Raw genomic sequence first — 24,376 nt, 5'->3', positions numbered from 1 at the left:
CGGGAAAAAAAAAAAAGGGGGGGGGGGAGGACGAGAAAATCTGACATGACAGCTGGCAGGACAGAAATCATTTAAGATACAAAACAAAGGACTTTACTAGTGTTCCCAAAACAGTTTTTAAACTTTACAGAAAACACTGACAGGTTTTATACAAGGCTTCTGCCTTTCAGTGGTAGAGCAAGCCCAAAAAGGCAGCAAGACTATTTCAGCCCCTATTTGGGACATGGACACGTTCTGTTTTCCAGATCAGATTGGCAGCAGTACTTGCTGTGCCTCTTCCCTTCTACTCTTTACCCTTTCTTGGTGTGAAGTGGGTGAGGAATTATTCAGTTTGGCAAAGGCAGAAAGGAGAAAGCAGATGACAGAAATTCAGATCTCCCACATTTTAAAATAATATTTACTAGTGGGAATAGAAACGAGGGCAAAAAATGGCCAGCTCAAACATCAATATGAAATCTCAGTAATCGTTAAAACCAGTTTAAACCTATTTTTGATATGGTTAAGAAAAGGTCTCAACTTCTTCAGCAAGCAGGCAAGCCTGCCTGTACACAGCAAAGCGCACAGCAACGGGATGTAGCACCTGCCATCCCTCCACACCACGACAGAGGACTCTACGAATAATCCTCGTTCCTGCAAACTAATAGAGCATTAAAAGCCTTTCAGAAGAGGACCACCATGAAAAAAAACATTTCTGATTACTTAGTCAAAAGACATGTACACATGTGCCTGACTTTAAATCAGCCTTATATCAAACCCAACCTCAGTACAGCATTTTCAAGAAGTGTGTTATAAAATACAACAAACAGATTTGATTTTGTTACAGTCCCATGCTATTCATAAAACAAAAACTGTTGTGTTTTTGTTAACACGTGAAAACCAAAATAAGAAATTGAATTAGGTAAAATTTAATCTATCCTCCTGGCTGCAACTGATTTTCCATGCAACTAATGGACCATTCATCCTTTAAGCAGTTATGTTTAAGGTTTCATAGTCTACTACAGTAAAGAAACTTTCCGCTTTCCCCTTGCATCCTCAACAGCTTCTTATACAACTAAGATAACAAGAGCAGAGTTAAATCCTCTACCGGTATCACCATCATCTCCTTAATCCTTTCAGAAGCTTCAGCGAGGCTGTGGGACGTGCATGGGAATGGACTGGCTATCACACGCTGCTCATAGGGATCCAGGAGCAACAGTCCCTAGTTTCTGACCCTTGATACAAACCTGCCCCCTTCTCATGACTTGCCAAGCTTAAGTGGTTTCTATCAAAATTAACAAATCCATATGTAAAAACTTGCTATCTTCTTAAGGGTAATGGAAGCAAATGGTTTTCACTTGTGCCCTTGGAGTACATCGGTTTGGGACAAGCCACCACTGCTCTTTTGAAGAGTCCTCAGCAACACTTTCAACCTCACAATAAGAAAGCTGCCTAGGAATACCACGTGGGGACCTTCAGCTTTAGAAAGTAAAAACAGAAAATCCTACTTTTTAAAAATTTCCCCCACCTCCAGATGAGCTTCTCACCCTGCTCTCCAAGAGATCCACAGTCGATTATGGTGGGTCCTGTGCTGCCTATGTTCTAACCGACTGTCACAGCCTTAAGGTTGCTGTTACCCCATTTGTTCACCTTTAACATGCGGCTTGGATGGTGGCTTCGGTTTTGCCCCATGCTGAGCTGAGAAATGAGACTGAGCTACTTTGATAGAAGACCATTTAAAAGTTGTTTCAATGCTCATTTCCCATCCCATCATAAAAAATAAAGATGCAGCCACAGTCTCAGGAAAGCAGAAGATAGAAATAATACAATATTTATTGTGTCAATGATCATGTTCTTAATTCGATACTGCCTATATGGCACAAGTCAAACTATGCTCTAATCCTATTAAGCAACTGCATTGCAAATTCGGGATGGGGGGGGGGGGGGAGTGGTTGTAACACACACAAAAGAGAAAAGTTGCAAAAACAGTCAGGGTAACACCCTTGTAACATCATCCTTCAGCATTCATTTCTGCAGGGAAGAGAGGCCCCAGATGCTCTGCCTGTTCTCCCAGGGCTGTGTTGAAAGATCCAACGGCACAGAAAGGAGGCCCAGCACGGCTCAGAGCTCCTCCTCAACACGCAGCCTGGCCGTGCCCGAGCAATACCAGAGGCAGGGGACACAGATAGATGTTTTATAGACCTAAAAGATCACGGAAGAATTCAGTCGCATAGGAAAGATCAAAATTATTCACATGCATGCGCCCACCACTAGGTTTCTGAAAGTTTGAATAAATAAAAAAAGTCCTCTGGAAACTGTTCTTTGATTTTAGACAACAGAAAATTCTTCAGAGCCACTAAATTCATCTGATAAATACAGACTCTTGATCCGAAATTTCTTCAGAAGGGTTTGCCATGAGAAGCCATTTGTAGATTTTGAGATTCCTAACCTATGAATTTTCAAGGACCATTTCTCCACTGAATATTCGAGAGTTGAGCAACAGCGACTTGCGATAGGCCCCGGGAAATCAGCTGCTGCCTTTCGTGCCTCTGATTTGATGAGTTAGCACGGTCCTCCTGGCACGCACATTATTTTTACTGAAGCAACATCCCACAACACAAAAGAAGCTGAGGAAGCCTGGACCACCCCGGCGGGACGGACACAGCCCCACTAGTGCGGCCAAGGGGCTGGGGCTGCACGGGGGGACCCATAATGCTGCTCCACAGGCGGGGTGTGAAGCCACGCCGGGGTGAAGAACTTGCTCGAAGTCATGCCAAGCAAGACCTCAGCCCAAAGTCCCCCAAACCCGGCACGGTGCCTCTGTCTGGCTTTCCATCTGAGCTAGTCGGGTCCATACGTTTAACGTTTCAGTGTCTACAAATAAGCACGGGTGTGACTCAAAAATCACCTTTTAAAAGAAAACACGCAGGAAAACTCAGTTAAATGAATGCCTGGGGAAAGCAAACTTACAAGGGGATAACCAGAATGAACTAAGAGATTACGTATTAACGCACGCTGAAAATATTTTACGGATGGACTCATCTAAATTTTCTTCCTGAGCCTTAAGTTGGTTTTACCATCCTCCTCTCACGCCCAAAATAAAGGAGATCCTTCCCCGGGCAAAAAAAATAAAGCCGAGGCCTGAAGATACCGCTTTGTTTATGGGCTCGGCAATAAGATCACTTGACATTTTACAACCATAAATGGTAGAGCCGCGCTCCCTTTGTATACTGCAGTTAATGAAAGTCACCTGGGGGCTGGATGCCGCGTACACCACTCGGTTCCCTCGCCCCCCCGCATGCGAAAAGCCCAGCCTAAACCTGGCCAGGACCAAACGTCTCCCCAAGCCTGGCCCCAACTTGCAAGAAAGGGATAAAATTCGTGTCTGGGATGGCGGCGGGGTCAGGCCGTGCCTCCCCCCTCCTCCGCTCCGGGAGTCGGCTGGCGGGCTGGGGCCGCTGCGCTCCCGGGGGGGGGGGGCACGGCCCGACCCCGGCCCCCAGGGGTACTCACCTTCCAGGTAGCAGCTGGAGGACGAGGAAAGCCCTTTCTTCGATTTGCAACCCACCAATTTCAAGCAAATCTCCAACATTTTCATTTGTTAGTTTGGCTTCGGCTGTCTGGTTTCCCTTCCCCCCTCCTTCAGCTTCTTCTCGCCCTGTCGGATGATCCGGTAAAAGTCTAAAAAAGTCTAAAAAAAATCCGGCCAGAGTCTAAAAAAATCCAGGAAAACTCTAAAACAAAATATCCAGGGAAAGTCTAAGAAATCCAGCGCTCTGAAAACCATTACAAGGGCGAGCCCGAGAGGCGGAAAATCCTGGGGCCCCGCATCTCCTCTCCCGGGGAGTTAACTCCAGCCATCTTCCCTCCTTCCCAACTCTTTTGGCGGGAGAGGGGCGGCGCGGGGGGGGGGAAGAAAATAGAAAAGAAAAAAAAAACAAGCAAAGCCGGCCAAGTTGGGCAGAGTCACTTCTGCCCGCAGTTCGCGGCAGCTGCCCGCATGCCGCCGGGCGCTGGGTGCAGGCAGGGCTGCTGGGGCTCCGCTGCCAACAAAGGGCCCCCTTCAGCCGCTGCCTGCCTCCATGACATCAGGCAGGCGAGCAACGCCCTCGCTCCTTAACCCTCCTCCTGCCTGCCTGCCTGCCTCCTCTCCCAACGCCGGAGAGGCGAGGGTGAAAATCAACAAGTTTCCCCTGCCTGGGAGAGCCCTCCTTGGTTTGGGAAGCGGGGAGGAAAGGCAGGGTTAAGGAATCATTCTGCTGCTGTGGTGCTTGGTACACCACGACTGTTAAACCCAGGGAATTGTAGGCAATAGTCAAAGTCTTAAAAGCGTCTCATTTCACAGCGTATTAAGGGAACTGTTCAAATACTGCGCCTTGTAACAGGGAGAAGCAAACGGAGAGCTATGCCCATTCGTAAACCAGCGCAAAAACTGCAGGGGAGCTGGAGGTCCTTCCCAAAAGATGCTGTAGTAGCATCTCTGTGATAATTACAGGCAATTGGATTCAAATCTCAGTTGATGCAATTACGCTCGCAGGATACGACTCCTCTTGCATGACGGGCCAGAAGTTTTCACTCTCCCACTACCTACCCTTCCTCTACAAACTGTGCCCTTTCCTTGCAGGTTTCTCAAGGCTACACATTAATTACTGCTCTCCACTTTTGCTTTTATAGATTAATTTCTGACATTAGTGTGTGTCTCCTTTTTCAAACAACCATCACTTTTGTTATATATATATTTATATTCTATATGTGTATATATATTTTATATATATATTTATTTAAAGGAGATAGCAAGTTGGGTGTGTATACAATTGCTTTTTTTTTTTTTTTTTCCCCCTATTCAAAAATCCCCTCACATTTCCTGAACCTTGGGGTGCTTTTGCTGCTTGGAGCAAGAGGTGCTCAAGGGTGCAGAGTTCATCAGGGGTGCAAAACAGCGAGGCTGGGGAAAATGGCCTGGGAAGCCAATCCTACCACAAACTCCACTGCAACATGCGGAGTGCTTGGTGTGTCACACACGGGATCAACAAAGCAGCAAATCTTCATTTTTGTCCCTGAAAACTTCCTTCCACATCTGACAGTTTATTTTGGCAAGCTTACTGACTAGCTAGTGCTCTTTTGCCCTCCAACGTTTTCAAACATTTAATACTGTAGGGGAAACTCTGCATGCTTCCAGCATCCGAGGACCATGCCTCCGCAACAGCAAACATTGCTCAGACTCTTTAAACATTATTTTACAGCATTACTCTGCCTCAGTCTTCTGATCCATGGAGTGTACATGTGAAAGGCAGCTTGGAAAGAAATCCTTGGTCTCTCAACCCATACTGAGCTGCAATAACAGCATTTGCATTTTTTTTAAATACCACAAGTCACATAATTTCTAGCAGAGACATAATCACGGTAAGGACAGCATGATGTTCAAAGTGCTTTCACGCTTTTTCTCAGAAAAGATGAACATGGATATACCCCACTTAATACACCAGGAAACAGTGAGAGACTTAAACATTTCCTCAACTTAGACAGTCCAGCAAAGAAATGAAGCTACAGACCCAGTCCCCCACCTCTGGCAGCCTGCATGTGCATTAGAAAGACAACGATGCAGTTCTCCCCACGCTCTCCCTTCCTCTCTCCACTTCTGGAGGAGGACTTCTACTTTATGGAAGCACGAGAGTTTCAAGAGAAACCAACACCTATCTACTTGTTCCCTGCCCACCTAACTTCATATGAGAATGCAACAGAGAACTTGTGCAGAACTGCACTGGGGAGCAGGGAGGGGGAAAGAGGAGTTAAAAGCAGATTTGGAGGAGAAAGGTTATATAAATCACAGGAGGAGCTCCATCATCACGTGTTTAGGCCCAGTGTCATGTTTAGGGAACTGAGATGAAGTTACATTGTAAGAGCAGACCAGGCATCTTGCACGCAACTTCTTTTCCATGTGAGGAGCATCCCTATCACGGTTCTCCTTCAGCTGCAGCTGTAGGAATGTGGAATCCCCATAGCATTCCCCCCCGGCAATACAAAGGCTGCCCCCCATGAACTCCACCCAGCCACTACAATTAAGGTTAATACAATGAGCGTCGGCAGAATTAATGCGGATTACATTCCTGATGAACTCCTGGGGTTCTTACTCCAGAAGAAGAATGCCTCATCTCAAATTAAATTAACCCGCTTGCAGAAGAACCTCACTGTAGGAGAAACGCATCCACTTGGGGAGTTAAATACAATGAGCTATCCTGGGATAACTTCCTCTGTAGATAAACAAATTAATTCCCTTTATGTTTCCACACAGACAAGCTTGTGTGGTCCCTCTGGTACAAACGTCATCCTTCAACGTTTCCTCTTTTGTGTCATGGCAAACTAGGCTGTAAATACTTTGAGCAAATACCCTCTGCCCTTCCTACATGCCATGAAATTAACTGATGATACAGAAGTAAAAGCCATATTGGTAGTGTGACACAAACTCTGCTACTCTTATGGCTGACATCTATTAATCCCTTTGTTTGCCATATACACAACTTAAAACAAAATCAGTCATGAAAAGTGTACAGCCTTTTGGACTACGGAGTGACTGATGCAACCTTCAACTGGGGCTCTCTGTTGCAGAATGGCAAATCAATTTTGGCTGGGAGCAGACTCAGAAGGTCTCCAGTTCAACCTCCTGCTCAGAGGGTGGCTATCTATCTAGATCAGGTTGTTCCAGGCTTTTTGCAGCTCAACTTTAACCAAGTCTGCTGGGCAGCATGAAACACTTTTTATCCTCTTAAATCTATCCAGCTTTGCCTTGCTGCAAGTTATAAGTGTTGCTTCTCCTCCTTGTGCTGTGCACCTCTGAGAAGAGTCTCTCTGGTCACCAGTTGGGTGGTTATGAGAGCACTGGGACCCCTTTAGCCCCCTCTTCCCCGACCAGGCAAAGGCAGCTCCCTCGGCCCAGGCGGCACCGCCTGCTCCAGCCCCTGCCAGACTCCCTCCAGTGTGTCAGCATCTGCTGCAGGGGAAGGAGGGAGCTGGACGCCGTACTCCAGATGTGGCTTCACAAGCGCCAAAAAGAGGGAAGTAATCACTTCCTTCGACCTGCTGGCTCTGCTGATGTTAATGCAATCCAGTATCCATTAGCCTTTATTGTTCATGCTCATACAAGAGCGTAAACCTATTTAGTCAACTGCCTTCACATTTGAGCTTCTAGCAGACAGCTATTTGTTCTTTACTTTCTTAAAGCTACCCAAAACTTGAGGACAGATTTTTCCAAAAGAGAACGATCACACACATGCATGACAGCAGCAGCGAAAGGACTGGACTCCATGAACAGAAAGGGAGTTTTGGCATGATCCCACGACGTTAGCAGCTGGAGTGAGTTTTGTTCGATACCATTAAAAACAGCTTGAGTGCTTGTCACCCATTTAAAAGCAGAGCTTAATTTTATTTTAAAATCCTCTTCTGAAACATGGAAAGATAACAGAGTTTGAAGCCCCAAACACAGGGCATTTTTTGATAGGCAGGTTCAGCTGCTTCGGGATGGAAAAAGTCACTTGAAACAGAAGCAGCACAAACTAGTGGTTAAAGCAAAGGAGTAAACGAGTGCACCGGAAAAGAGCAGATTCCTGCTTACAGTTACAAGTTACCCTGTGCCTTACCTTGCTCTTCTGTAAATGCAGCTGAGAATTTCCCCACAGGTGTTAAAGACTAACTCAATGCCAGTTGTAAAGCACTTTGCTGTCTCTGGATGTATGGAGCAACGAAATGTAGAATCACATAATTTGTAAGATGCATTTTTCTTAGTGAGGAGGTTACACGTGATTTTGGGCATTCACAGGTCACTGTCTTTATGCTTAAAAATAGGTCCATGCCACAGAGCACTGCCATACTACATAGCTCTCTTCTGATGACATCTTTCACATAGTGAAATAACACATTCTAACACCATTACCTGATTAAAAATATATGCGTATATGAAAATGATCAAAGAAGCCTATGTTGAAATCCATGAATGACCACAGCATGTGCTATAGACACAGCTGTAACAAAGCTGGGCTTTGATCCGACAGCAAATGCAGTATTGCCTGTTTTCCTGGGGGCTGGTCCAGCTTTATCTGACAGATTCCAGTTTTCCTTCGGGTTTTCAGATCCTCCACCATTAAACACCTCCATCCACTCGTAGATACAATCTGCCAAACTTTTGGGAAGATACTGGCGTGTATTAGATTGAGAGGACTAGCAGATTTAAAATCCTGGCTACTAAACTCTACCTTCTTGGCACGTGCAGCACAAAACACTGTCTGGTGGAGTCTTGTAAAACTGTTTGCAATGAATACAACTTCAGTGGGTCGTGCATGTTAAGCCAAGAGAGCTTTACTATGGTATGCCAAAAAAAGCACCGCAGAATGTGAGTCCCAGCTGGGCAGGGTTAGAGCTGAGCGCACATCCCACACCCAGCCCATTAAAAGCCACCTCAGATTTAAACAACTGCCTCGAGTCAATCTCCTCTTAGTCTCAATAATTGTTTATTGACACCTTGTAACTACTCCAAACGTGAAACTCCAAAAGTGAAAACAAGTCTTCCAGGATATTCCAACATTCTCTGCTTACTTGGCAATGACAGCACTAGACAAAAAGGCGATTACATTTGTGATTTATTTGTAATACCTGCCATATAACAGGGAGAAGGTGAGAAAAGTCCTTGTTGGTGTTTGCAAATAGAATGACTACATTAGTCCATTAAAACCTTCCATGTTTGTTCATGCACTTAAGAAGAAAGCCCAAGCAACCAAAATACTGAAGGATCTCTGACTACCGCCTATTTTGGTGATCGCTAGGAATCAATAATACCACTGGCATTAATAAAGTATACCCAGACAGGACTCAGGTGGTTTCACTGCTCTGCCCAGATACCTTGCTCAGGTGAACCTTTGGGCCTTCAGTGATGCATGCAATGCCACCCCCAGTTTCTTCAGTACTGCCCTACCTCAGAAGCACTCGGCTGTTGTCTGGTTTTTTCCAGCTTTTTATGTAGACATCTCTGCCTTTCCTTTTCATGTACAAAACATTTTTATAAAGACCAATATTCTACCTTTGCATTGAAGCTCTTCTCAAAATTCAGCTGAAATGTTTACAATAGCTAGTTAAAATAGCATGTTAAAAACAAAAGCCTCTTGCTACTATTCTGACCACTCTACAATAGGCATTATTGTAAATAAAAAAAAAAAAAAAACCAACCACCCGCACATGAATTTGAACAAAGGCTAGTTAACACCTGAGGGCAAAGAGTGTTTTCCTTCCTTCAGAAACCATCTAGCACAGAGCGAATGGCCCTGCAAGAGCACAGAGAGATATCTGCACATACAATGAAGTATTAACACTTCAGGAACTTGGACAGAGCAAGTCCCACTCTCACAGGAAGAAACTTTAAAAAAAAAAAAAGCCAGGTTACAAAAAGTCCACTGGACACATCAACAGAAAAAAATTTTGCAATACAGCATGTGCATTTGTTGTTTTTTCTCCTTGATTTAACAGATGTTTGTTATTTGCAATTTTCATGAGTGAAGGACTCAGTTGAGAAGTGGTGGGATTTCAGAGAGGGGATGTTCAACTATTTGAAATTCCTTTCAAGCAACAGGGCAGAATCCTTTTTAAGGTAGTAACAAGACAGAGGGTACTATTAAATTCCTGCAATAGTGGTCGGACTTCACCATACTCATGTAAAAAAGCAAGATGGGTTGTGAGCTCCACAGGGAATTGCCTGGGGTATTAGCATTTGAAGCCTGCAAGGTTAAATCCAAGTCCAAAGGGGCTCTTCACAAATCACTGAAAAAGTTTTGGCCCTCTTCCATTAAAAGCTTTGCATCTGCAGGCAAAGAAGAAGAAAGAGGTATCTTGCACTATTCAGATATGAAAAAAATAGCAGCTTACCTTAAAGACACAAAAGTCGCACAGACTCCTACTTACTGTAATTATTTCACTTCCATTATCTGGGCAGTTTATTAATGTTGCGAAAGAGGGAGTGGGGACTAAGAGTTCCTATGCGATCGGTAGAGTCACATCAGTTTAGGGATCCTACTGAACTTCAGTATTTTCTGCCAGACCAGAGAAGAGAGGGCTTACAGACAGCCAGGACACAATCAGAAAAGATACATACTTGGAAAGTATCAGAAAATAAATTTTAGAGAGGTGTCTTTGCCAATACTGACTCAGATCTTGAGTGGGAACATTTCCGTATTTCTTTTAAATGAAAAGGCAAGGAAATGCAGATAAATAAGTAAAGTTAAAACTAGAGGTTAAAACGGGGAGCTCACAGCTGATGACTTCACAGGCTATCTTGTGTAATTCTGAGCACGTCCGCAGGAAGAGCCAGGAGGACCAGTAAAACGTGTTTTAGTCCTGACAGTACCTAAGTGGTTAATTTCTTCCATTCAAGAGCTGAAAAGTCTGCCAAAGCAGAAGACCAGGCCTAAGAGATCAAATTACACATGAGGAGGGGGTGGAAGGGGAGAAGAAGAAAAGAAAACAAGTATTACTGAACCACTGCAGCATTAGACCCAGCAGGGATTAGCAGGAACATGGAGGATTCGAGGTTTATCCAGCACTATCTGCGCCGCAGCTGAAGTGCCTGTAAACACACAGGCTTGGTTGTTACCCACCTCTTGCCATTCACATTTTGGAACACGGACCTGTACTGAGCACCTTAACTCAGGCCAATATGAAAAACCTTTTGTGCATCAGCTATTGAATTAATATTACTGCAACAGTTGAAACTTCTTTCTTCCACTTGCTCTCTCCACCCAAGCCATGCAGCTGTGGTACATTTTCTCTCCCAAGCGGAGAGTTTAACATGGGGCACAGCTCTATGAACATGTCCAGCACGCTTGCTGCTGCCACAGGTACAGGAATCGCCAAAGTACTTGAAAAGCAAAGGAAAAAAAAAATCATGCATAGCAGACACAAATAATAATCTATCAATAAACAAATAACCCATCAAACCTAGCAGTAATTCAACCCCTTTGCCTTGAGGTTGAATATGCAAAGGAGGTCTCACGGCAATATTGACATTTTCTCAGCTATTTCGGGGCAAGTGAGTCCTCCCTACCCAGCCATACATTGCTCCTCTAGTCCACGCTCACCTAAGCTGTTTCAGCACCGAATTCAGTAAGGATTATGATCATTTTCTGAATTGCAGAAAATTTCAAGTAACACACACAGCAGACTAGGATAAATTCAATTGCAAAGATCATTTTGCTCTAAGGATCTAATCCTAAATGCACAGTAATTTTTGTAATAAGTGTAATTTTTTTTTAATTAAAAAAACAAAAAAAAACCCAACCCAAAAAAACCCCCAAAACAGTGCCTTCCAATCAGGAATTCAAGACTTTGCTAATTCATCCACAGGGGAGTACATAATATTTTGAGAAAGTAGAAGCCCTTAACAATATAAATAAAAAAGCATCTATATAAGTATAAAAGATGCTATATAAAAACATCTGCAATCACTTGATTTAAATTACAGTATTTATCCTCCCTCAGTATCTACTCTCAAACTCCCTCAGATATGCAGGTGAAGTGCATGGTGCTCCATAGCACTAATTGCTTATTATTCCCACTGTAAGAAATTAAATATACACTCCCAGAAAGAAAAAGCTTCCAGTTAATTAGAACTGCCTGCAGCAATGGTTCCCTCCAAACAGTTCAGCATTTTATTTTGTTGTCAGGACACAATATAAGAAGTTTTAAGAGTCCTGCTGGGACTATGATATAAAGGCAGGACCAGTATTTTCTCCTGTAGAGACTGGGGCCAACAGACAGAAACTTCAGACAGAAATAAGCTATTCACTGTGAAGAAAGGCACATGTAAAAATGTACATATACACCGTCCTGGTCCAACTGCAGGAAGGATGCAGAAAGGGATATCCATTTTACTCAAGCACTGCTGAACGTAGACAGATGCAGTTCCAAGTGCTAGACCTAGTGCTAAACTTTCACAAGGGTTTAAAACACTGTTTCTTTCAATCCCTAAACATAAAAACACATTGAAAGAAGCATTTTAATTTGAACTTTTTTGGAAAAGCTAGGGAATATTCCCTCTAGGTTGCACCACTAAGACAAAGCAGAAGTCTGATGCTGAATTCATCAAGGGCAAAAGTTCTTAAAGTCTTTCAGGATTAGTTTCCTTGGTATGCTTAGAGCATAATGCTTGTCATATCAGGATTTAGATTTAGAAAATAGCATGAGACTGTGGAACACCTTCACGTTTTCTGCCTTTCCGGGTAAAAGAGGCAAGACAAAGAAGGAAGGTATAAAAAAAGAAATCAGTGCTACTGATCTCCAGTAACCCCAAACTCTGCCTCTCTATGTATTTTGAGAAATCCAAAGTTCCTTTCTATTCATTCCCTCTTTACCCTACCTGCCCATCATTAATCAGAGCCATTCACAGAGCAGATATATTACATGTGGTCTGAGGTTTACAGCTGTTGGCATGAATAAAGATTGTAGATTCTGTCTGCCCGCATACCAGACGGAAAATAAAGAAAGTGCGGAAGTATAAATGAATAGCAACAGTCGGCACCCTATAAGCTATCCGACCTGCTCCACACAGGCCCTATCGCTGCCACATCCTTCATTTCAGGCTTAGCTGAGTCACTTCACTGTTCACAGGGAGAGAAGTAGATTTTGAAGACCTGCACAAATGATTAAAAAAAAAAATTTTTTTTAGTAAAATACCTGCCACTGCTCTGAAAATTTGCACAATGGAGCACAAGAGCAGGAACCAGAAAAATGCTACAGGCGAGCATCGAGATTAGTTGGGAAGAGATCACGCTGACACGGAGTGAGGGTCCTCAGCCAGTTAACCCCTTCTAAATCCAGAGTGCCTCAGTCTCACCTTTCCCATCTTCACCCTTTTGTTGCCACCAGTGATCTCACAACCGTGTGGTGACCCAGTTCAAGAATGTGAAGACTCTTCTCACTACATGTTCATACAAATAACAGTGCTGGCATCATGAAGGGGCCAGGAGAGCTGTTTCTTAATTCAAAATACTGAGAAAATAATCTGTACTAGCAAGTACTGAGTTGTATGGACAGCTTAATCTTACCAATCTTTCCCACTGAAAGATCTACAAACAAATCCAAAGGGAAAAAATATGAATGTAGAAATGGACCAGATATAGATGCATTTCATTAATCATTCAGAGACCATCAAATGGACCACAGAGTCAATCAGTGCTGGAAAACCTGTTTCCACCTGAAATGGAAGTACTTCAGCCAGCCTCGAGTAACTAACTGGCTGTGCTCCAGTCTGGATCTAGGGAAGGCAATGCCTCAAATTCCTAGAGAGCTTACAGATACTCAGATATGCAACAGTGCGGCAGTAGAGGCAACACTCTCTGAAAACACAGCTTTGACAGAAACCCTTTCTTGGGTAGGAAGTTCCTCTGTAGCTTCTCTGTAAGCCTCTCCTGATTCTGGGGGTGTTCCATGAAATTCCAAGTAGACGATAGCACCACCCCCTTGTAATTAAATTCACAGCTTTTCCTATTGCTGATCGAACTCCAATCCATATTGAAGTCTTATATCAGTGATACATGGATCAGTTAAACTCCATGTTATTTCTACAGATTGCAAGCCTCTGGTACAATCTTTTACTGTATTTTCTTGTTCTTACTTTTTCTGTGAAAGAAAAGTCATGCAACACTCCCAGTAAAAATAAACAATACCCAACACTTTCTGAAGTTGCACCTCTCTCCCCACGTTGCAAGAGGAATGGAAAATACCACATATTGCCCAGGTAGGATACAATGAACACTCCTTCATTTGACTTTACTAGATGGTATCTGATATAAAAATTTGGGTTTACCTGGATAACACCTGAAATGTAGCGCAGAAAGCCCAGACTTAACTCCACTAGTCCATGGCATATTCAAGACTCCCTGTGCAAGTTCCTCTGCCCAGCCAAGTTAGATAATGTTGTATCAAGTTATTACAAGAATAAAGACCAAAGCCTATAAAGTAACTGAACAAACAAAAAGCAGCCTAGAACATGTACCACAAAAGGAGCAGAAAGGCTCTGGCTTGAGCCAACAAGAGGTGGGAAAATCCAGAGTGGCAGCCAAACTGCTTTTGTTAGGCCATGCGTCCAGATTTCCTCCCTTCTCTTCGTTCAGCTCAGTCTTTGCAAGTCTCACGACTGGAACATGGCCAGAGGATTTTCACAGGGTGAAAGAGCTGCTGTGTTCCCCCAATCCCTCCCTCCAACATGCACTGCAGTTAGGGTGCCAGGAGAACCTATTTTAAAATTAATCTCAAAGCAGAGGAAGGTTTGGAGAAAGAAACACGACTAGAAATCTCCAGCAGCTCTGGAGTCAAGGGGGGAATGAAGCCAGTGCATCGCTTCATATTGCACAGGTAACAGAAGATACTGAAGAGGTAATGCAAAAGGATTTTAAGCCATGTAACATACCTTTTATAAGATCAAGAAAAAGCACAGAGGAAAAACCCCACAGACTACGTCACCTCCCATTTTTTAATTGTACCTGAAGTGTTTCTATAAAGGATGTCACAATATCATTGGGAGGATTAGCAGGTTATTGTTTTGGAAAGAGCTGATAACAGCTTGGTTCACTTTTGCTTACACTGTCAACTCCTCAAACAGGGTCTGGATTTTAAGATGAAAATATTTTTAGGAAAACAAAAATATATTAAGGGAAAATTAACCATTCAGTTTAATCATATGCTGTAGGAACAGACATGCCACAGTTTTATTTCCAACTCTTCTTTAGATTTCACCTGTAATTGTAGATAAACCAATTACCTGACATGTGGCTCCATTTTTTCCAAATGTAAACGATTTTCATGCCACCTGGCTTCTGGACAAGCCAACTACAAATGAGGTCCCAGCCTCAAGATCCACTGCTAGAAGGTACTATATGAATGTGAAACGTTCAGTAACACACCCGATACACTAAATTCCAGTCTATAAAACACATTTCTCAAAGTACATGAGGGCACTCACATTCTTTCCATCAAGTGGAGCTGCCTCGTGGCAGCGTGGCTATGGCAGAGGGCAGGATATAAAGACTCCTGATGTTGAACTCGATGCAGGCTTTTCACAGGGTGTGTTCAATATCAACAACACATCCTACACAATCTGCGGAAAGCCTGCACATGCAGAAATTATAACAGACATGAAAAGGAGCTAGATCCAAGGATAACAGACTTTTTTTTCCCCCCTCGCACAGAAACGCTTCGTTTGTATCCAAGAGAAAGAGGAGGTTTTCCTGTGTCGGAGCACCAAGAAGCCTATCCCATGGGGGAAAACCAGGGGAAGGCGCATATCTCGGATGACAAGCTGTTCCACATAAATGTGCTGGGACTCCCTGAGGTCTCTAACACAGACGGAGGCGTAACAGAAACGCAGTGAGCTCTACAGCCCAAGGATCAGAGTGCTCCAAACCACTTCAGTCTTGAAAGCTGTGAGGAGTCAACAAAGTTGCAGTACCTTAATTGAACAATACAAAGGCTTCCACAAATGCCTGTTAACACTCATTACTGCCCTTTTCTGATTCCGGTCTCTTCAAGCTTCTTATAATATCATAAGAAAAAGCAAACATGAACAGCAACGAGGAACAGCCTATTCTGAAACCACTTCCAGGAACACGGATTGTTTAAACAAAATACATTAAGTGAAACCATCTGTATTAAGGGTCAAACGCCATCTGAGGCTGAATGTACAAAAATAGCCATTTTACAAAAATTGGGCAATTAGCCCTTTGTTGTTTTTGTTTTTAATACGAATAATCAGTGGCATGGAGGTGTGACCAAGGGGGTAAGCTTGAACAAGGAATTTAACTCTGCAGCTCCAGAGCTTACGGTGCCAAGAAAATATTCCTATTAATCTTGGTGCTACCCTCTCCAGTGTGCTCAGAGGAAGGTTTTCTCAGTCCCATTCACCGAGCATCCTACTACTGAGCAACGTGCGGTCCGGCGCAGGGGGTTAGGCAATTGTCCCTGGCTCGCTCCCCGTGGGAGGGGTCCTCCCTAGCACTGCGTCAGTCCCTGGAGCCAGACAGTCAGTTGATCTGAATCACAAGGGATGCTGCTTTCACAAGACTAGCTGGCAAAAGATAGGTGACAGAAGAGGTTCAGGGAAGGAAAAAAGGCAATTTAAAGTTACAGAGTGATCGAAGATGTGTTTTAACCCATTTCGGCAGGGGAAGCTAGTGCTAGAATTTAGTAGGATTCAAAGATGGTTGGCCATGGCTAAGGATAATAAATACTAAGCTAAAATATTCAACATTTATAGGAAGTCTGCAAACAGGCACCCCGTTAGAGACTGACACATTTTACTGTTTCAAATATATGTTGATCCTTTCCCACCCCAAAGGATTCATACAAGTCTCATCCAACTTAACTGAAATCTAACTTTAATCGGAGCAGCATGGAAACCACAGTGCCTCAAAGCAAAGTGAACGGCAGCAGATCTTGGACACTAAGCTCCTCAAGTATTTATTTAGACAACGTAAATTCTGAGCTGATATCACTATACAAAGGGGGAAAGTGCCACGGAGGGGAACCTGCCCTCAGAGATCCTGCTCACTGGAACAGAGGGAGATCACCTGCTGTGGATTTGATAATGTCCAATTAACTGCAGAAATATTTCTGTATGTATCACTAGTGAAGTTAGACTGCAATCGAATATTGCAGCTGCAAAGGCAAAAAATCATTAATCATTTTTTCTGGAAACCAAGCAGAGAGTGACGATGGAAGGGAAAACTATGATTCATTTCTTTTCAACAAAACTGCCAGCAAGAAGGCCGAAAGAATACCAATTTTTAATATTTTTTTTTAATTAACATTTACATGCTAACATGTAAATGCCTGGCAGCTTTTTAACCAGACAAGTATTTAATGGATCCAACATAAATGCAAATGTCACCTATCAAAAGTCAAATTGCACAGATATGATGTAATGAAATAGCTTTGCTTTATGGGAATGAGGTCACAGGTTTGAAATATGGCCTTAGGTTTAAAAAAATAAAAAAATAAAAAATCTTTCACAGACATTGCAAAACTGTAATGCAATTACTTGCCTAAGTCTAAAATTTTATAGATATTTAAATTCAACTCTAAAGATATGAGTCATCAATTTGCATAAGCATTGCTGGGGACCATATCACTCTTCAATCAAAATGAACTAATGAAGCTTTCATGGTCTAAATGTAATAGCTACAGCAAGAGAGTTAAAGCTAAACTATAACACTGAAGTGCATGTACACTGCAGTCACAAAACATTTTTATAGTCCTGATAATAAAGTGTCAGATACTATACGTAGAAGAATACATAGGTCAGCATACAACCCAATGGAAGCAAACTCAAGGAATAGGTGTATTCAGAGCGAATTAGCAAATACCTGGGAACTGAAGGCCCAGCGAGGAATTCCATTACATTCGTTCAAACAATCCGCAGTTTGAAATGAGCTAATCATAGACAGACAGTGGCAAACCCTGGTAGTTCAAAGATTTTTTTATTCAGCTTTGCAGAGCAGGATGAGGCCAGGCTGGCAGGACAGACAGGAACATTCATTCAAAACGCTTCAGCACCCTGTTAACTAACACAGCTACCAAGCCACCCCAGCAGGACTCCCAAGGGAGCCCACAGGCTGAACTGCCCCGCTCAAAAGACCTGAACAAGCAGGAAAAGCCAGGTTTTCTCATCTTGCTTCATTCTTGGCTCTCCAGAAACTGGTTCTTTTATTTTTGAAAAAGTCACTCTGGAGGACAACCTTACCTGTAAGGGACTGCTAGCTTTGATGCATCTTATTCTGTCATGCTCAGATAAAATCAACAAAGTTCAGCACCTGAAGTTGCATTACAAGTGCTCTGTCCCAGCAGGGGAAAAGCCTACCCGGAGGGGAAATTTGTCAGGGTTTTCTGCTATGTTCTACTACCTCTGCTGGGAGGAACAGCCTCAGTCTGTTGGCCTTGTAAATGAGGAAAACAGGCTCTCAGTTCTGAAGCAAAAATAATAGGGATTCAATAGGGAACATATGAAGCACAAGACATTATCTTTGACTTCACTGTTATGCCACTGTATGGATACTTATTCCCTCCAGAAATATATCGTAAAGATAATTCATCTGTGGTTTTGAGGCACCCAAATACTACAGTGGTTAGCATCACAGAAAGTTTTGAAATAAACAACCAATGCACCAACAGTATCATAACAGACCTTGGCTATTTCACCTGTGATAGGAACCAAAAGTATTTTAAGAAGAGCACACCTAATCCCTGAAACAACCTCCTGTGAATCAACATTTGGTTTGAAGGAAAGAGATACCCCATATCCATTTTGTCTAGCTGTGGGTGGACGTGAAGAGAAAGAGCAGTGTCCATTAACAGCAAACCTCCCCATGGTGGTGGCACCAGCAAGTGCTTCTAACACCCCCTGCAACCCAGCTAGGATCTGGGCATGTGTTTACAAACCACACGATGGTTCCTTAACAGGACCTGGTCTTCCCAGGGCAGATGAAATGGCCCAAGAGCAATCCCAACACAGCTGCACTGCAGTAATAGCATAGCTTGTGATGCTGTAGAAACCATCCCAAATCTGAAGGCGGTTGAAAACGTTGAGGAAAATGATGAGCAGGGGCCAAACCAAGAGGCTGCCCCCCGCCTTCCTTCCTGTCCCTCCCAACAAGTTATTCACTAACATACCAAAACACACATATCAATGAAGAATTCATGGAGATTCCCTGAATACCAAAATACTGAGTATAATGGCAAGCAGAACTAGCTTAACACCCTCTTCCAGTTCCACACCCTGCCCCGGGTGGATCACTCTTATAAAGCTCCACTTGTATTTACAGCAGCAAAGTCCTTACTGAACCCCTTCATCACCAATGCCTTGGATGAATGCAGACCATCTCTAAACAGAGCAGCGGCCACAAATGCTGTATCTTTAAATCCATCCCCATTTCGTTTTCCAAGTTTCTGTTTGAGCCGTTACAGCTCCCTCAGGACTCCACTGACTCACTGCATTTTCTGGATGACGCAAGCACACACTTCTGCACAGCTTCAAAACAGGCTCCAAACATTTCCAGTCAGAAACTGGCCACCAAAGAACCATATAAATCAGGTGTCCTTCCTGAGCAGGCATCACCCCCGCAAAGTGGGGAGCAAACTTCAGTTCCTATCCTTATTGAAAATGTATTAATCACTGGCACTTCTGCTCCTCAAGAATACTTCTAGGAAAGCTTAAGTTTCCACTCTGAAATCCTGTGGAAAATAGTTTGCTCCTGACTGAACACCTACGAGAGCTGGCCCACCACTTCCTCTCACCCATCCAGCTCAGCCCCTTCTCCCCATCAGCTTGAGGCTCCAGTTCTGTCATTGAGTGTTCATGCAAACCTCTGCTCTCAAGCTGCACCCTTTCAAAGCACCCCACAAACTGAAAATCCCTCCCAAGTTCTCTACACTGGTTTCCCGTTTCTAAATTCTACCTGCCAGGAAGGGCAGGCAGGTAAAGAAGGAGAAAATCTGTTCTGGGAGGGAACATTTAGGGAACACTCAAATAGGCCAAGCACTTGTGCCAGTGGGTGGATTCTGCAAAGAGACCTGAAGATACCACGGGGACAGATGCGTGCAAAACCACTGGATCAGGGAAAGCATCTTCCATGACTCAGGACTGAACTCTCTCTCTCTTCCATTTGAATCCCTTCACTCAGCTCTTCGTGCTCCCCCAATCACTGCAAGTCAGCAAACAGACCTTTTATGTACATTTTTTCCTACAGGAATGGTAACAAAAGCAAAATAAACACTGGGCTTCTGACTTATGTTTGCTGCTTGATAACAAAGGCAGCTGAAAAATTTTGGTTTCTGCCTGTAGCTTTCAGCTTTTATCCACTCTGAAAGATTTCACTGTGATAAGAGAACTGGAAGTGACATCAAAATGTAAAACTGAATAATGAAGTGGAGAAAAAATTCAGAGAGAAAGATGCAAATGTCTTATTTTATCATCTACACTAACATCAGTAACACACATCTTAGGAAAAAGGCATCCTTGCTAGAGAGCCTGCTTATTCCCCTCAAGACAAGTTAAGCAAGATACATGTCTAAGACAAACCTGTTCACATTTCACTCTCTACAGCATGCAACACACAGGCAAACTCTTTTGCTAGCAGAGGGTTCCTGAGTACTGGTTTGCAGGCACAACACAGGCAGTCACAGTGAAGGCAGCGTCACCAGACCTGCACCTAGGCAGGCAAGGGATGTACAGGCAACAGCTAACATTCATTTTCTCATATTGCAGAGTAACACAACCAGTGCTGTCACAGACATTGCAATCTCTATGACCAAGAATATGGAGCAGACAGGTAGCTTGGAACCATCAGGAGAAGAGCAGGCAGCAAGCAGGCAGAAGGACTAGAGCACATACATGCTAAGAAATGCAGGATGGCTTCACATAGTTAGTTAACCCAGAGTTCGGCAACCAGTGCCCTGGCTCCATTCCTACTGCAAAATGATGACTTGGAGGATATTTGCAAAATTAGCTTTAATCCTTATATTTCAGTCATTCAAAAAAAGCACACACAGCTTAGCATTCTCTGTATAGACATTGGGAGTTTCATATTGAACCATATGTGGAAAAGGTATCTAGAGTATAAGTATACTCAAACAACTGTATTTAGATTTAGATTTTTTTAATTGGTATTTGCAACATCTTGGAACAGCAGAGAATTGAGGATCCTGCCAGTTCACGACAAAAAGAGCAGATTTTCTAAACAGACAAATACACTCAGTTTTAAACTGTGAACCAAAAACGGTATACATGGCACGCTTTTTCTCACAATCAAATTACTGGGTATTTATCACATTTCTACAGCTAACTAAATTTCTTTTTCTAAATTGTTGTGTCTCCTAGTTCACTCTTAAAGCACAGAGAAAAGAAACGAGCCACAAACATAGAAATCTGATGCAGGATTAATGTATTGGTGTAGGAAATGGGCCAGCTTTCAAACTGCTTGAAAGCTTGTTTCTTCCAATCAGACCGGATTTGCAGCCCGTGAAGCAAGGATGCACTAAGGACAGCGATTAGAAAAGTGTCAGGAATTATGATTCAGAGCGGTGAATCACCACCAGCTCCCCTGGGGGGTGGGATTTGGGATAAGCATACCGAACCGTAGCCCTAAACAATATTACACAACCCTGGTCAGCAAGCACAGACATCAGGATCGTTTACTTGGAGACAGAACTCAGGTCCTCGTTCCCAGTCCTCTCTCCACAGCACAGCACAAGGCGTCTGCTGCTCTTGCTGAGTTGTTTCCACTTGCAGCTTGAGGTTTCAGTTGCCCAGAAGCCCACACACCAGCACGGCCCTGCTGCCAAGCACGTGATAGAGCCCTGGCATGGAAGTCGTACTTGATCTTCTCAAGAGCTGTTTGTTATTCAACAGCCACAGATTAGCCAACTTTAACTTCACACGGGAAGAGTGGCAGTGGTGTGCTTTACTCCACTCTTTCCATTTCAGACATTACCTTTATACAGCACAGACTTTATGCTTGCCTAATAGTTTTATCTTTAGCAAAAGCACATCCTGAGCTCAGACATCACACTTGGCCAAATAATCTGTAACGCCTTCAGGAAGTGCATTTTGATCCACTGGAAACTCAAATAAGATGAGTTTTTATTACGGTCCTTTGAATCACGGATGTGCAAACAGGGAGAAAAATTCTGCAGCCCATATTTGAAGACAGCCGGTGGCTTTTTGCTCAAGTAGAAACTGTGGAATTTGGCCTGTGGTGCTTTACCCAAGAAGCCATCCAATCTCATGACTAAGTGCATGCGAAGCAATGGGGGTGGTGGGGAGGAAGAGACACGCAGGAAGATGGAGCTGTTATAGTAAACATCTGAGCTGTCTGGAATAAAGGCTGTGCTATTAAAATGAAGCTGCTGCTGGTTTTCCAGTATCTTTTCCTCTGTTTATCTCAGTTGCCATGGATCTCACTTGAATCATCTGAACAAATTACATACACATGTCCTGGGCCACATTATTTCCACTCGCTCCACAACTCCAGATCGACTTTCACTCACCTGGCAGCCGCTCGTGCCAAACAACGTCATCACGGCTAGCGATGGAGCACTGCTTCATGGACACCGCTGATTAGAAACTGATGTCAATTACTTCAAAATGGCTTATTAATATTTCAGGAAATGCAGAAAAGAGGAAGAACACAGAAAAAATGGCATCGCGTTATCCTTCACAACCTGGGTTCCAAGTGGGTTGAGTCTCCAGTGTTGACACGACCGAGTGCTCTTTCGGGTCAGCTGGAACAGACCAGCTTTGAGCTGCAGAAGCTGCTCCCCTGCTCCTCCAGTGTACCGGCATGAGCGAGATTGAAAGGAATGGATTCAAAATTCAGCTCTCTGGCACATCAAGCCATCTAAATAATCCAATATCTCATCCTCTGACTATGGTCATGTGCCAAGTGTCCCAAACTAATTAGTTACACAACCCAAAGTCAGATACCAGCCTACTGAAAGAGGGCCAGACTGTGCCCTTGGTACTGCTAATCCACAGCTCTCAGAAATATACTTTATTGTGTTGGAAACTCTGAGCTCCCTACAATAACCCTAAAGCATCCTACACCTTCAGTAATAAAGATCTGTTTTCTGCGTATTACTCTCTGCATCAGAAGATTTACAGTAGGTAAGTGTGCCCTACCTTAAACATACGGCATGAAAACCAAGCTATATCACTGGTGCCATGTCAAAATTGGGAACATGGAAGATTTCTGCCTCTCCTCCCCCTTTTGTCCTCTCCAAACCATTCAGAATCTGAAGCCGAGAGCTGACGCTGTCTGAAAGCAGCAGCTGAAGCAGCACTGCAGACAGTATCCTTTGCCCAGACAGAGGATATACTGCTGCTAGAGACAAAGACGGCTTCGGGAGACTGCTGTCCTCCAATGCAGACATGCACACCACAAGGAGAGGCTGGTGCACCTCAGGTTGCAAAAAACCAAAAATCCCTCAGAGTTGGTGTTGGGAATGACCTTTTGTCTGGAACTAAGCAAGATGGAAACATAAGGGGATGGCTCTCGTGGCCTGTGGAAAGCCTGGATTTCTCCTGCTCATCTGCTGTCCAGCCCTCAGCTAAGTGAGAAATCTTGCTCAACCAGCCAGCGGTGTGCAGATACCTGCGCTCCCTGGTCACACAGCTCAGAAACGGAGGTCTCACAATACTGAAAATGGAAAATCATTTTCTATAACACCAATGTTCCCCACCCTGGGAATTTAAGAAACAAGCAAAATCCAACAAGGAAACTGCCATTGTAATGTTTATGTTTTAATCAAAAGCTTACATTAGGTGAGGAGCAGGCCCTACATCAGAATCCCTCTGTTGCCTTCAGCAACACCATTAAGCTGGTTTATTCTAGAGGAAACTAGTCTTTACCAGGTATTCTTTCTGTCTTTCTTATAATCCTGGGATATAGCTGCAAATTAAAAACAACCAGGCAAAAAAAAAAAAAAAACAAACCCCCACACCACTAAAAGCATTAGTGCTTTGACTTTACTCTGTGTGGCTCCACAATTCTGCGCTGAACTGAACACTACACAAATTATCTCACTTTGTAGCACACCAGATTTCAGAACCCCAGTAAATTGGTCCCAGATTCTTGAGATTACCAATTTGCTCCAGGACTGTATCTGCCAGAAAGGTTCTCCTAGCACCAGCAGCATGAAATCCACTAAAATAGCTCAATACTAGATGGGTTCATGAATGTTTCAACAGCCAAAGTGTTGCCATACAGAAGCACAAGAAGAGCAAACTGCTAATTTTTTATTTTCTTCTACTGCTCTGACATTCTGGGAGAATTTTACCAGAGTTGAATGGAAAGAGAAGATAAAATACAGTGGAATGAAAGGGTTAAACGTGCGATAAAGAGAAAGAAGGTGGAAAATAAATATGTGCAATTTTGGTAGCCAAAATAAATCCCAGCACAGACAGACATGATGGTGGTCATTTTCTTCTCAAAATACAAGTCCCTCAAAGCAAAGGATACACTGCAAGACATCTTTTGTGAGCTTACAGCGCGACTCATTCAAACGTTTGCACCAGCTTTTCTTGATCACAGAAGATAAATGCAAAAAAGACCTACAAAGTGGGACCTCAGCACTTCCACAACTCAGACAGCGATTGGTCTCTGTCACAGTAATTGTATCTACTGTCCTTTATTAGGAACTGTATTTGAAACCTAGATAATGCCCAACATATGATTTTTCAAAGAAAAAAAAAAACTCATCCTTTTTTATTCTTCAACCTTAGGTAGAGAGTACAGAGAATACAATTTCTGAGCACTACCAGGAAATTCAAACCAGGCTGTGAAAAGAAGATTTCAAAGTTTAAGTAAAGACCTGTGTG

General features: G+C 43.3%; 1 protein-coding gene across 4 annotated transcripts in view; it reads right to left on the bottom strand.

Moving 5' to 3' along the window:
- ABL1 (ABL proto-oncogene 1, non-receptor tyrosine kinase) overlaps positions 1-24,376 on the bottom strand; it is an 83,086-nt gene that overhangs the window by 30,472 nt on the left and 28,238 nt on the right. For 2 of the 4 annotated variants that reach the window (XM_030000431.2, XM_030000430.2), the window contains exon 1: positions 3,490-4,030. The exons of the other annotated variants lie outside the window; for them this stretch is intronic. Coding sequence is in view for 1 of the 2 variants with exons in the window: in XM_030000430.2 (XP_029856290.1) it covers positions 3,490-3,574 (85 nt within the window). In the remaining variant the exon portion in view is untranslated. Of the gene's footprint in view, positions 1-3,489; positions 4,031-24,376 lie in introns of those variants that run through there. 4 annotated transcript variants of the gene reach the window in all.

Source organism: Aquila chrysaetos, chromosome 24 (genome assembly GCF_900496995.4).
Source record: "Aquila chrysaetos chrysaetos chromosome 24, bAquChr1.4, whole genome shotgun sequence".
NCBI classification, from domain to species: Eukaryota; Metazoa; Chordata; class Aves; order Accipitriformes; family Accipitridae; genus Aquila; species Aquila chrysaetos.
Note: the sequence above shows the minus strand (reverse complement) of the source record. Positions and strands in the feature narration are given on the sequence as shown.